Raw genomic sequence first — 15,388 nt, forward strand, 5'->3', positions numbered from 1 at the left:
TTCAGAAAAAAACACTCCCATTGATTAAAACAAAGGGGTTGTAACCCCCTTTGGCGTTCAATCCTAAGGGGGTAGCAGACCCCTAGTCCTACAAAGGCTGGATAAGGGCTTACACGAGGCCCTGAAGGCTGAGTAGGGGACTGACCCCCTCGTTACATCCAGCCTCAGTTAATTTCGCTTCACTAGTCCCCTCGTTCGTCCATTGTCTGATGCCACCCGCCGCTTTACTGTCATCATTTGCATACAGCTCAGAAAAAAAGGGAATAGCTTATTTGCATACACATAAAAAATGTAGGCGCGTGTGTCACCATGTTCTAACTAGGAAGGTAATTTGAGAGCAGAAGCGGCGCTCACACGCGCTCACTGTGTATATACAGACACTGGGTTTGTTTATATATATATATATATATATATATATATATATATATATATATATATATATATATATATATGTTTATATATATATACACATACATATATATATATATATATATATATATATATATATATATATATATATATATATATATATATATATATATATATATATATATATATATATATATATATATATATATATATATATATATATGCGAAACAACCACTGTGAAAGAATAGTGAAATTCCAAGCGCTTTCGTGACTTCTCACATTATCAAGGAACTATAAAAACGAAATATCAAAGGAAGGCATATAAAGGGTCAAGACTACACCTCACCATCACATCCCACAACATAGCTACACCTCACCATTACATCCCACAACATAGCTACACCTCACCATCACATCCCACAACATAGCTACACCTCACCATCACATCCCACAAGATAGCTACACCTCACCATCACATCCCACAACATAGCTACACCTCACCATCACATCGCACAACATAGCTACACCTCACCATCACATCCCACAACATAGCTACACCTCACCATCACATCGCACAACATAGCTACACCTCACCATCACATCCCACAACATAGCTACACCTCACCATCACATCCCACAACATAGCTACACCTCACCATCACATCCCACAACATAGCTACACCTCACCATTACATCCCACAACATAGCTACACCTCACCATCACATCCCACAACATAGCTACACCTCACCATCACATCCCACAACATAGCTACACCTCACCATCACATCGCACAACATAGCTACACCTCACCATCACATCCCACAACATAGCTACACCTCACCATCACATCCCACAACATAGCTACACCTCACCATCACATACCACAACATAGCTACACCTCACCATCACATCCCACAACATAGCTACACCTCACCATCACATCCCACAACATAGCTACACCTCACCATCACATCCCACAACATAGCTACACCTCACCATCACATCCCACAACATAGCTACACCTCACCATCACATCGCACAACAAAGCTACACCTCACCATCACATCCCACAACATAGCTACACCTCACCATCACATCCCTCAACATAGCTACACCTCACACACGCGTGACGACACCCAACTCTGTGAAACACACATAATACTCTACCCAAGAATTAAGATTTTTTACTTGTTTTATAAGTATTATTAAATTCTTCCCAAATTTTATTAATTATAAATGGATCTAATTTATATAAACCAAAGGAAATATTCATAATATTGTCAAAACTGCTTTTTATGAAACAAGATTCAATTATATTCCTGTCGACCATGGACTTGCTTGATACTACTTTCTCAACTTTTTGAAAATCAATTGGATGGTTAAAATCTCTTACATGAATAAATAGAGCATTGGAATCTTGTCCAGTTCTAATGCTATATTTATGTTGTTTTAATCTTAGTTCGAGATTTTTACCAGTTTGACCGTAATAAACTTTATCGCAAATTTTACAAGGAATCTTATAGACACATCCATCAGCATTTTGGGGGGAATTCTTTATCAAAAGTTTTTTTACTGTATCAAGATTTTTAAATACAACTTTAATATTAAAAGTCTTAAGAAGAGAAGGCATATCAACCAAGTTTTCATGGTAAGGGAGAACCAACATATTTTTAGTTGAATAAGGCTGGTTGTCCCTTTTTGGATTGTAAAAAGTATTTCTTGCAATTTTAAAAGATTTATCAGTTACGTTTCTTGGGTATTTCAGATCTAACCATATTCTGATATCACCTGTATACACACATTAAGTCACTTTCAGTATATTTACACAAGGGTCTATATAAGTATATAGACATGGGGTCTATCTGCCCACTTTTCCTGTTATTACACCATGATCACACTTGTGAAGGCATTTGTGAAGTTTGTGTATATTACACCTGCATTCTGTATATTCGTCAATGTAGATGAATGGTTCAGAGAACCGACAAGTTATTCTTAATGTACATGAAGTAACATGAGTCTGGGCCTGAGACAGAGTGCATGACCAGGTTGTCAATGTCTTTGTCGAAGTCAAGTGAGGTTCAGGTTATGTCAGAAATTCTGGAGATGTTGACAAAGTTTTGAGTCTTATTCATGAGAGACTTATTCAGATAGTGAACCTTCAGTCTGAATAACAACTCACTGAACACTGAGTCATACTGAGTCTTCAGTATTTCATTCATTTTTTAGCTATCGTCAGTGTAAGATCCATCTTATTTCTATCTCATTAATTGCTTTTAATTCCCTTTATCCCTTCTGCACTCTGTATAATTAATTCGAGTTCATTATTTTCAGTTTATCTGGTCAATGTTTCCTCCCTGACGGTAGATAGTGTGACCTTGTGATTCTTCGTCTCCCCATGTTGTGGGAACATCTCTCTCCTACTAGTTTACATCACCATTATCATCCTCACTCTCACTGTCTTCACTATCATGACCACTATCATCCACACCCACCATCTTCACTATCATTCACATTCACCATCACTATCATCCACATTCACAGTAATCGCTATCATCCACAATCATCATCTCTATCATTCATATTCTCACCATCATTACAGTCACTATCTTCACAGTTATCTACACTCATATTCATCATCATCATCACTATCATCACCCTCATTATCACAGCAACACTTCCACTATCATCATCAGAACATCACTATCACTGTAATCACTACAACACTATCACTGTCATCATCGCCACTATAGCACTATCACTATCATCATCACTATAAATACCACTATCATCACTATAACACTATCACTATCATCATCACTATAAATACCTCTATCATCACTATAACACTATCACTATCGTATCACTATAACACTATCACTATAATCATCACTATAACACTATCACTCTCATCATCATCACTATAACACTTTCACAGTAATCATCACAACAGCACTATCACTGTTATCAACACTGTCACTATTATCATCAATACAACTATCGCTATCATCATCATCACCATAACACTATCACTATCATCACTATTATCATCACTACAACACTATCACTATAATCAACACTATCACTGGTATCATCGCTATCACTATTATCAACACTATCACTATTATCATCACTATCTCTGGTATCATCACTATCACTATTATCATCACTGCAACACTATCACTGTCAACACTATCACTATTATCATCACTATCACTATTATCAGCACTATTACTATTATCATCACTGTCACTATCATCATCACTATCATTATCATCATCACTATCACTATTATCATCAATATTACTATTATCAACTCTGTCACTATCATTACCATCACTATCATCAACACTATCATTATTATCATCGGTATCACTATTATCAACACTACCACTATCATTATCACTATCACTATTATCAACACAATCACTATCATCATCACTATCACTATTATCATCACTATCAATATGATCAACACTATCACTATCATCAACACTATCACTATTATCAGCACTATCACTATTATCATAACTTCAACACTATCACTATCATCATCACTATCACTAATATAATCAATATCACTATTATCAACACTATTACTATTATCAGCACTATCACTATTATCAACACTATCACTATTATCAGCACTATCACTATTATCAACACTATCACTATTATCAGGACTATCACTATCATCATCACTTCAACACTATCACAACCATCATCACTATCACTATCATCAACACTATCACTATTATCATCACTATCACTATCATCAACATTATCACTTATCCTCACTACAATACTATCATTAGCATCACTATCACTATTATCAACACTATCACTATCATCACTATCACTATTATCAACAATATAACTATCAACACTATCACTATTATCCTCACTATCACTATCATCAACACTATCACTATCATCACTATCACTATTATCATAATTATCACTATCATCAACACTATCACTATTATCGTCACTATAACTATCATCAACACTATCACTATTATCATCACTTCAACACTATCACTATCATCATCACTATCACTATCAACATTATCACTATTATCACCATTATCACTATTATCAATACTATCACTATCATCAACACTATCACTATTATCCTCACTACAATAGTATCACGATCATCATCACTATCACTATTATTAACTCTATCACTATTATCCTCACTACAATAGTATCACTATCATCATCACTATCACTATTATCAACACTATCACTATCATCAACACTATCACTATTGTCATCACTATCACTATCATCAACACTATCACTATCATCATCACTATCACTGTTATCATAAATATCACTATCATCAACACTGTCACTGTTATCATCACTATCACTATCATCAACACTCACTATCATCAACACTACTATCATCATCACTATCTCTGTTATCATCGCTACCACTATTATCAACACTATCACTATCATCATTACTATTACTACTATCATCACTATCACTATCATCAACACTATCACTATCATCAACACTATCACTATTATCAACACTATCACTATCATCAACATTATCGCTATCATCAACACTATCACTATCATCAACACTATCTCTATTATCATCACTATCACTATCATCAACACTATCACTATTATCAACACTATCACTATCATCAACATTATCACTATCATCAACACTATCTCTATTATCATCACTATCACTATCATCAACACTATCAGTATTATCATCACTGTCACTATTATTATCACTATCACTATCATCACTATCACTATAATCAACACTATCACTATTATCACTATCACTATCAACAACATTATCACTATCATCAACACTATCACTATTATCAACACTATCACCATTATCAACACTATCACTATTATCATCACTCTCACTATCATCAACACTATCACTATTATCATCACTATAACTATCATCAACACTATCACTATTATCAACACTATCACCATCATCAACTCTATCACTATCATCAACACTATCAATATTATCATCACTATAACTATCATCAACACTACCACTATTATCATCACTATCACTATCATCACTATCACTATCATCACTATCACTATCATCACTATCACTATCATCAACACTATCACTATTATCAACACTATCACTATCATCAACACTACCACTATTATCATCACTATCACTATCATCACTATCACTATTATCAACACTCTCACTATTATCATTATTATCATCAACACTATCACTATTATCATCATTATCATCAACACTATCACTATTATCATCACTATAACTATCATCAACACTACCACTATTATCATCACTATCATTATCATCACTATCACTATCATTAACACTATCACTATGATCATTATTATCATTAACACTATCACTATGATCATTATTATCATCAACACTATCACTATTATCATCACTATCACTATCCTCAACACTATCACTATTATCATCACTATCACTATCATCAACACTATCCGTATTATCATCACTATCGCTATCATCAACACTATCAGTATTATCGTCACTATCACTATCATCAACATTATCACTATCATGAACACTATCACTATTATCATCATTATCATCAACACTATCACTATTATCATCACTATCACTATCATCAACATTATCACTATCATCAACACTATCACTATTATCATCACTATCACTATCATCAACATTATCACTATCATCAACACTATCACTATTATCATCACTATCACTATCATCAGCATTATCACTATCATCATCACTATCACTATTATCATCACTATCACTATCATCATTATCACTATCATCAACACTATCACTATTATCATCACTGTCACTATTATCATCACTACCACTATTATCATCACTATCACTATTATCATCACTACCACTATTATCATCACTGTCACTATTATCATCACTACCACTATTATCATCACTATCACTATTATCATCACTACCACTATTATCATCACTGTCACTATTATCATCACTACCACTATTATCATCACTATCACTATTATCATCACTACCACTATTATCATCACTGTCACTATTATTATCACTACAACACTATCACTACACTAGTGTTATTCTTACTTAACTAACACAGCCAATGACAATGACAAGAATTTGTCTGGCTGTTGCAACAGGTTGAAGGAGTTTTTATCTAACTGGGATAACGTTCCTAGGTATTGCTGCGTTGTTTTCTGTGGTTATCAGGTCAGAAACCCAGAAACAGGTAAATACGAGCCATTTCTATGTTGGCTTCAGCCACCACTGCCTCTAAGAGAACCTTACCTGGCGATTGGACACCAGTTTGATTTTAAGGTTCTGGAAGGCCCTACGAGCCATTTACATTTACTCAGGGAGAGACAGAACTACAGACGTAATAAGAGGAAACGCCTTGATTCTGATAATTGTCAGTTCCGCAGTGCTAAGAGACGCAGGACGGATATTAAGCACGTTAAAAAATACAAACTCTTGTATACGAAGTGCAATTATTACCGTCGGTGCCACAAAATCGTTATTGCGAGAATGAATAGAATTTATAGAGTTCACGCCTTGTTACATGCTCTGAGAGCACAGCAGTCTGCTCCCTGGGTACCTAATGTTCAACCACTGGCAATACCAAGTACCTCGCTCATACCTAATGTCAAGACGTCAAACTATAGCGTTCGCCTTGTAGGCCAGAAGCGCCAATATCATGGCCAGACCTCCCAGCATCATGGCCAGACCTCCCAGCATCATGGCCAGACCTCCTAGGTGTCATCGGACAGCTCTTTGAAGCCAGCGAAGATGGCCCCTGTGTTTAGTTAACAATAATATAAAAAGCCTAATAAACACTACAGCAGAAAGATGGAGCCAATGGAGGTACACCCAGTGTCTGCTGAACCGCTGTCACAGCCACTGAACGTCGTCCCAGTGTTTAGTAAACAATAATATAACGATCCTAATAATCACTAAGGCAGCAAAAATCAGTTCCACTCTCTGATGCCATCAATTTTGTATAAGTACCCTTGGCAGGCACCACAAAACACAACTTAACCTCAACAACAGCGCGGTAACGCACCAGACATCCAGACGCCAGACAACCTTGGCGTCATCCTGCAGCAAGACTGAAGTGATTAAGCCAGATGCAGAAATAACCAGAGTTCTAAGAGTCAAGATAATAAGGTTCAGCAACATACCTGGTATTTGCAACCACCCAAGATGCATTATGATCAGCGTTAGCTGAGTCGGGATCAACTCAAAAAGAATCAGAATAATTGGTTCCGATGCCACTGAAGTGGCAGTTGTCACGTACTAGGCTCCACAATCATGGCAGTTGTCACGTACTAGGCTCCACAATCATGGCAGTTGTCACGTACTAGGCTCCACAATCATGGCAGTTGTCACGTACTAGGCTCCACAATCATGGCAGTTGTCACGTACTAGGCTCCACAATCATGGCAGTTGTCACGTACTAGGCTCCACAATCATGGCAGTTGTCACGTACTAGGCTCCACAATCATGGCAGTTGTCACGTACTAGGCTCCACAATCATGGCAGTTGTCACGTACTAGGCTCCACAATCATGGCAGTTGTCACGTACTAGGCTCCACAATCATGGCAGTTGTCACGTACTAGGCTCCACAATCATGGCAGTTGTCACGTACTAGGCTCCACAATCATGGCAGTTGTCACGTACTAGGCTCCACAATCATGGCAGTTGTCACGTACTAGGCTCCACAATCATGGCAGTTGTCACGTACTAGGCTCCACAATCATGGCAGTTGTCACGTACTAGGCTCCACAATCATGGCAGTTGAGGAAATCAGTCCCTCAGCCTGGAGTCGATGTGTTCAGTCTATCAGTTGATGGATGATAATGATGTGAGTGATAGTGTACAGTCTATTACTTGATGGATGATGATGTGAGTGATAGTGTACAGTCTATTACTTGATGGATGATGATGTGAGTGATAGTAATGGCATTATCCTGGTAGTAATGGTATTATCCTGGTAGTAATGGTGTTATCCTGGTAGTAATGGTATTATCCTGGTAGTAATGGTGTTATCCTGGTAGTAATGGTATTATCCTGGTAGTAATGGTGTTATCCTGGTAGTAATGGTATTATCCTGGTAGTAATGGTATTATCCTGGTAGTAATGGTATTATCCTGGTAGTAATGGTGTTATCCTGGTAGTAATGGTATTATCCTGGTAGTAATGGTGTTATCCTGGTAGTAATGGTATTATCCTGGTAGTAATGGTGTTATCCTGGTAGTAATGGTATTATCCTGGTAGTAATGGTGTTATCCTGGTAGTAATGGTATTATCCTGGTAGTAATGGTGTTATCCTGGTAGTAATGGTATTATCCTGGTAGTAATGGTGTTATCCTGGTAGTAATGGTATTATCCTGGTAGTAATGGTATTATCCTGGTAGTAATGGTATTATCCTGGTAGTAATGGTATTATCCTGGTAGTAATGGTATTATCCTGGTAGTAATGGTATTATCCTGGTAGTAATGGTATTATCCTGGTAGTAATGGTATTATCCTGGTAGTAATGGTATTATCCTGGTAGTAATGGTGTTATCCTGGTAGTAATGGTATTATCCTGGTAGTAATGGTATTATCCTGGCAGTAATGGTATTATCCTGGTAGTATGGGTATTATTCTGGCAGTAATGGCATTATCCTGGTAGTAATGATATTATCCTGGTAGTAATGATATTATCCTGGTAGTAATGGTATTATCCTGGTAGTAATGGTGTTATCCTGGTAGTAATGGTATTATCCTGGTAGTAATGGTATTATCCTGGTAGTAATGATATTATCCTGGTAGTATGGTATTATCCTGGTAGTAATGGTATTATCCTGGTAGTAATGATTTTATCCTGGTAGTATGGTATTGTCCTGGTAGTATGGGTATTATCCTGGTAGTAATGGTATTATCCTGGTAGTAATGGTATTATCCTGGTAGTAATGGTGTTATCCTGGTAGTAATGGTATTATCCTGGTAGTATGGGTATTATCTTGGTAGTAACGGTATTATCCTGGTAGTAATGGTATTATCCTGGTAGTAATGGTATTATCCTGGTAGTATGGGTATTATTCTGGCAGTAATGGCATTATCCTGGTAGTAATGGTATTATCCTGGTAGTAATGGTATTATCCTGGTAGTAATGGTATTATCCTGGTAGTATGGGTATTATCCTGGTAGTAACGGTATTATCCTGGTAGTAATGGTATTATCCTGGTAGTAATGGTATTATCCTGGTAGTAATGGTATTATTCTGGCAGTAATGGCATTATCCTGGTAGTAATGGTATTATCCTGGTAGTAATGGTATTATCCTGGTAGTAATGGTATTATCCTGGTAGTATGGGTATTATTCTGGCAGTAAGCGTATTATCCTGGTAGTAATGGTATTATCCTGGTAGTAATGGTATTATCCTGGTAGTATGGGTATTATCTTGGTAGTAATGGTATTATCCTGGTAGTATGGGTATTATTCTGGCAGTAAGCGTATTATCCTGGTAGTAATGGTATTATCCTGGTAGTAATGGTATTATCCTGGTAGTATGGGTATTATCTTGGTAGTAACGGTATTATCCTGGTAGTAATGGTATTATCCTGGTAGTAATGGTATTATCCTGGTAGTATGGGAATTATCTTGGTAGTAATGGTATTATCCTGGTAGTAAAGGTATTATCCTGTTAGTAATGGTATTATCCTGGTAGTATGGGTATTATCTTGGTAGTAATGGTATTATCCTGGTAGTAATGGTATTATCCTGGTAGTAATGGCATTATCCTGGCAGTATGGGTATTATCTTGGTAGTAATGGTATTATACTTTTAGTAATGGTATTATCTTGGTAGTAATGGTATTATCCTGGTAATAATGGTATTATCCTGGTAGTAATGGTATTTATCCTGGTAGTAATGGTATTATACTGGTAGTAATGGTATTATCCTGGTAGTAATGGTATTATCCTGGTAGTAATGGTATTATCCTGGTAGTAATGGTATTATCCTGGTAGTAATGGTATTATCCTGGTAGTAATGGTATTATCCTGGTAGTAATGGTATTATCCTGGTAGTAATGGTATTATCCTGGTAGTAATGGTATTATCCTGGTAGTAATGGTATTATCCTGGTAGTAATGGTATTATCCTGGTAGTAATGGTATTATCCTGGTAGTAATGGTATTATCCTGGTAGTAATGGTATTATCCTGGTAGTAATGGTATTATCCTGGTAGTAATGGTATTATCCTGGTAGTAATGGTTTTATCCTGGTAGTATGGGTATTATCCTGGTAGTATGGGTATTATCCTGGTAGTATGGGTATTATCCTGGTAGTATGGGTATTATCCTGGTAGTAATGGTATTATCCTGGTAGTAATGGTATTATCCTGGTAGTAATGGTATTATCCTGGTAGTATGGGTATTATCCTGGTAGTATGGGTATTATCCTGGTAGTAATGGTATTATCCTTGTAGTAATGGTATTATCCTGGTAGTATGGGTATTATCCTTGTAGTATGGGTATTATCCTGGTAGTATGGGTATTATCCTGGTAGTATGGGTATTATCCTGGTAGTATGGGTATTATCCTGGTAGTATGGGTATTATCCTGGTAGTATGGGTATTATCCTGGTAGTAATGGTATTATCCTGGTAGTAATGGTATTATCCTGGTAGTAATGGTATTATCCTGGTAGTATGGGTATTATCCTGGTAGTATGGGTATTATCCTGGTAGTAATGGTATTATCCTGGTAGTAATGGTATTATCCTGGTAGTATGGGTATTATCCTGGTAGTATGGGTATTATCCTGGTAGTATGGGTATTATCCTGGTAGTATGGGTATTATCCTGGTAGTATGGGTATTATCCTGGTAGTATGGGTATTATCCTGGTAGTATGGGTATTATCCTGGTAGTATGGGTATTATCCTGGTAGTATGGGTATTATCCTGGTAGTAATGGTATTATCCTGGTAGTAATGGTATTATCCTGGTAGTAATGGTATTATCCTGGTAGTATGGGTATTATCTTGGTAGTAATGGTATTATCCTGGTAGTAATGGTATTATCCTGGTAGTAATGGTATTATCCTGGTAGTAATGGTATTATCCTGGTAGTATGGGTATTATCCTGGTAGTAATGGTATTATCCTGGCATTAATTGTATTATCCTGGTAGTAATGGTATTATCCTGGTAGTAATGGTATTATCCTGGTAGTATGGTATTGTCCTGGTAGTATGGGTATTATCCTGGTAGTAATGGTATTATCCTGGCATTAATGGTATTATCCTGGTAGTAATGATATTATCCTGGTAGTATGGTATTATCCTGGTAGTAATGTTATTATCCTGGTAGTAATGTTATTATAATGGTAGTAATGGTATTATCCTGGTAGTAATGGCATTATCCTAGTATGGTATTATCCTGGTATCCTGGTAGTAATGGTATTATCCTGGTAGTATGGGTATTATCCTGGTAGTAATGGTATTATCCTGGTAGTATGGGTATTATCCTGGTAGTAATGATATTATCCTGGTAGTAATGGTATTATCCTGGTAGTAATGGTATTATCCTGGTAGTATGGGTATTATCCTGGTAGTACGGGTATTATCCTAATGGGAGGGAAGTTATCTTCGTTGGAAGGATGTTTTCCTAGTGGATATTTCCAGAGAATTCAATGCTGTGCAGAGAGTTATCCAAGCCAATGCTAAAAGCAGGAGGGAGGCTAGGATAGGGAATTTAACTATCTTAGGAGAGTGTACTGATCTTATCCTGGCGTGTAGTAGTGGCAGGATTGGTTAATGAATATCCTAACTGAGTGGAATGCTTATTATCCTGCTGGTAAAATTTTATCTTGGGTTAATGATAAGATAGTGTGTGAGTGTGTATCTATCCCAGCTGACTTTACTGGCTTTATCTCTAGTCTTTCTGGGGAGAGCTTTGTAAAGTCACGCTCAGTATATACCATGGCTTGATAAAGCTTAACATAGGGCGAAACGCTGCGTCGGTAAATATGTCTTCCTGAGTCTTCGTGTCTAAGTTTCTCTGCCTTGATGTATCTATGTCAAAACTGAGGGACTGATCACCTTCCATCAAGACTGAGGGACTGATCACCTTCCATCAAGACTGAGGGACTGATCACCTTCCATCAAGACTGAGGGACTGATCACCTTCCAGCAAGACTGAGGGACTGATCACCTTCCATCAAGACTGAGGGACTGATCACCTTCCATCAAGACTGAGGGACTGATGACACCCGCGCCCCGCTCACACATCCGGCCTTCTAGAAAATGTTTGATAAAAATGGTAAGTGAATGTTAAATGTTTCTTGAGAATGATACGTGGATGATGTATGTATTGTATGTCGATGTATGTACTGTATGTTGATGCTGTATGTAGCATATGTTGAAACATGTGATTTAAATATGTTGTTCATGGAGAATACTGAGAATTGATGAGGCTGGGGGTTGATGGCAGGGGGCGTCGCACCCCACTGCGACGCTGCAGTTCTCTACAGGGAGAACCCCAATTTTCCCATCACCATGTTTGGTTGTTCAGGGGGTGAGAGAGAGAGAAAGGGGTGGTAAGGGGTGATGAAGGGAATGTTGCTAGTGGGGGGCGGCGCTAGGGGGGCCAGTAAAAACCAGCTAGTGTAACAATGGTAACAAGGAGTCGTTAGTTCTCTAAGGGAGCTCCTCGTTACTCTATAAATATGTAATTGGCCCTCACGTTAACCTGAGCCTTCAAGTTCTCAGTGTTGTGGAGTGACATCCAGCCGTCACTAGCTGGGATTTTTTTGTCCCCCTGTGGACCATCTTGTTTTCGCTGCCTGGGCGACAATGCCTCCCACCTAAGGAATGGATTCCACAGGGGAGGCTGGATCAAGCGTCGTGAGAATAACGGCCACCATGTGATAATTACAAGGTGGATGGTTTATCAGAGTGTGTCACAACCCGGGCTAACCACACAGTGACCAGCGTAATACACTTACCTTCATCTGTTTTTTGTTGACTCCGCCGACAAGAACGCTATTAACGAGCCTTACAGTATCACAGGCACGTTAAAAGGGTTTAGATTCACTATATTATAGCCGTAGAAGCGGATTTCCTGGCCTATACAACCCGGAAGTCTTTATTTTTACAATATCAAACTCATGCAGATTTGCAAGACGCTTGCAGAGTACACAGAAATAAAGAATAAAACACTTGTGTCTCATTTTTCAACTTGTCTGTTGTCCAAATCATTTACAGTACACAGAGATGATGGGAAACACTTCCAGATTTTTTCTCCCAGTTTATAAACGACGAAAAGGATTTTACATATAAATCTGGCAAGAGTCCCGCTACTCCTCCCATGGATGAGTTTTTGTGCCTTCCAGTGAGTTGTCAGGCTGTCGTAGTCTCACCCATTCTTCGTGTTGGTGAGATTGATTGTTGATGGGGCTATGTTTCCTAGACACATGTGCAACCTCTGGATATTTTAATTTGTAGACGTTTCGCCATCCAGTGGCTTTATCAATATAAATTCTTGGACATAATGTGTCGGTGTTGTATACCATTCATATATAACGTACAGTGTGGAGTATTTACCCTGGTCATGGACCGGGCCGCGGGGACGTTGACTCCCCGGAACACCCTTCAGGTATATTCCAGGTGTACCCCAGGTATACCCCAAGTACCCTGGTAAGACCTAAATTAGAGACCGAAACAAGCTCTCAGAGTATATACACTGAAAGAAACACACCTCTCAGTATACATATTCTGCGACACAGATTACACTTAGCTTTGTATACCTCGTTATCCTCCTCCTTTACTGTACTTCACAACTTATACAAAGTAGATTCTAGTATTCTACTGTTATATATTTATTGTATTTTAATTGTTGTTGTGCATTTGTTTCTAAGAATAATATGTTGTATTATTACCAGAATTATACATCTAACCGATAACATTGTTATTATACTCAGTGTTATTGTAGCAGATTAAGACGCACGTGAAACATTTGGGTCTCTTTATTGGTGAAACGTTTCGCCTACACAGTAGGCTTCTTCAGTCAAATACAGAGGCAGCGGTAGTAATGAAATAAAGATGATGTAATCAGTCCATCAACCTTGGAGAAAAAGCATTTGAGGTAGTCAGTCCCTCAGCCTGGAGAGTTCAGCTCCATGGAGCAGAACTCTTTTCTTAATAGTTCTTGTTCTTGTTTATTTCTTCTTATTTCTTTGGGGGAGTGGAAAAGAATTCTTCCTCCGGAAGCCATGCGTGTCGTAAGAGGCGACTAAAATGCCGAGAGCAAGGGGGTAGTAACCCCTTCTCGTGTGGGCGAAACGTTCCAACAATAAAGATGCCTAACCGTTGCAACTGTGTCTAAATCCTCAACTTCTTGGTATTTTGTACCATTTTAAACGATTATTGTAGTATTTCAGTGTATTCTGTTGTATTACCTAATGTATTTTTGTGTATACAAACACTGATCCCTGAACTTAACCTCCCAAGACAATGTTTACAGTGACCAGCAGCTTACTAACCAACATACAGTAAACACCAGTAAGAGTACACGCAGCTTCGGCTACAACACACAGTCACCAAACACAGTAACTTGCTTGTTATATATTTAAATATAACTCTAGAACAACGTTTTGATATCTTTATTATGAAAACGTTTCGCCAGCCAGTGGTTTCTTCAGTCTGATTTAGAGAAATAACAAAAAGGCACAATACCGTGACTGGAACGATACACAGATAACCCGCACATAAAAGAGAGAAGCTTACGACGTTTTAGAGAAAAGTGGGAGATGAGGTGGGGATTGAGGTAATCAATCCCTCAACCTGGAGTCGACACATCGACTCCAGAGCAAGCAAGAGGGCATGCTTGCTAATACCATCAATCACAACACCCACTAGAATCATTTAATCATCTGTGTTTGTGCGTGATCATGCCTGGACCAATATACCAGCACCTCAGGGTACATAATCACGGACGGAACAACGAACCACTG

General features: G+C 37.8%; 1 protein-coding gene across 1 annotated transcript; it reads right to left on the minus strand.

Annotated features, from left to right (window-relative positions):
- Positions 1-2,138: 2,138 nt before the first annotated feature.
- On the minus strand, positions 2,139-6,735 carry LOC138855232 (dentin sialophosphoprotein-like). Its single transcript, XM_070103522.1, has 7 exons — positions 6,682-6,735; positions 6,481-6,590; positions 4,812-5,938; positions 4,575-4,762; positions 4,377-4,504; positions 4,071-4,311; positions 2,139-2,159 (listed from the first exon to the last, which is right to left on the minus strand). Exons 1-7 carry the CDS (start codon positions 6,733-6,735, stop codon positions 2,139-2,141), a joined length of 1,869 nt encoding a protein of 622 aa, XP_069959623.1.
- Positions 6,736-15,388: the final 8,653 nt, after the last annotated feature.

The sequence above is a fragment of the Cherax quadricarinatus genome, chromosome 85, assembly GCF_038502225.1.
Source record: "Cherax quadricarinatus isolate ZL_2023a chromosome 85, ASM3850222v1, whole genome shotgun sequence".
NCBI classification, from domain to species: Eukaryota; Metazoa; Arthropoda; class Malacostraca; order Decapoda; family Parastacidae; genus Cherax; species Cherax quadricarinatus.

Excerpts from the sequence above, each read along its gene's own strand:
- LOC138855232 (XM_070103522.1), bottom strand. The coding sequence starts at position 6,735 with ATGGCTCGTAGGGCCTTCCAGAACCTTAAAATCAAACTGGTGTCCAAT. Across the intron at positions 5,939-6,480 it reads TCATTGGCTGTGTTAGTTAA|TGATAATGTTGATGATAGTG; the intron begins GTAAGAATAACA and ends TGTTCATGATAG. Across the intron at positions 2,160-4,070 it reads ATGGTTGTGATAGTGTTGAA|GTGATATCAGAATATGGTTA; the intron begins GTGATGATGATA and ends GTGTGTATACAG.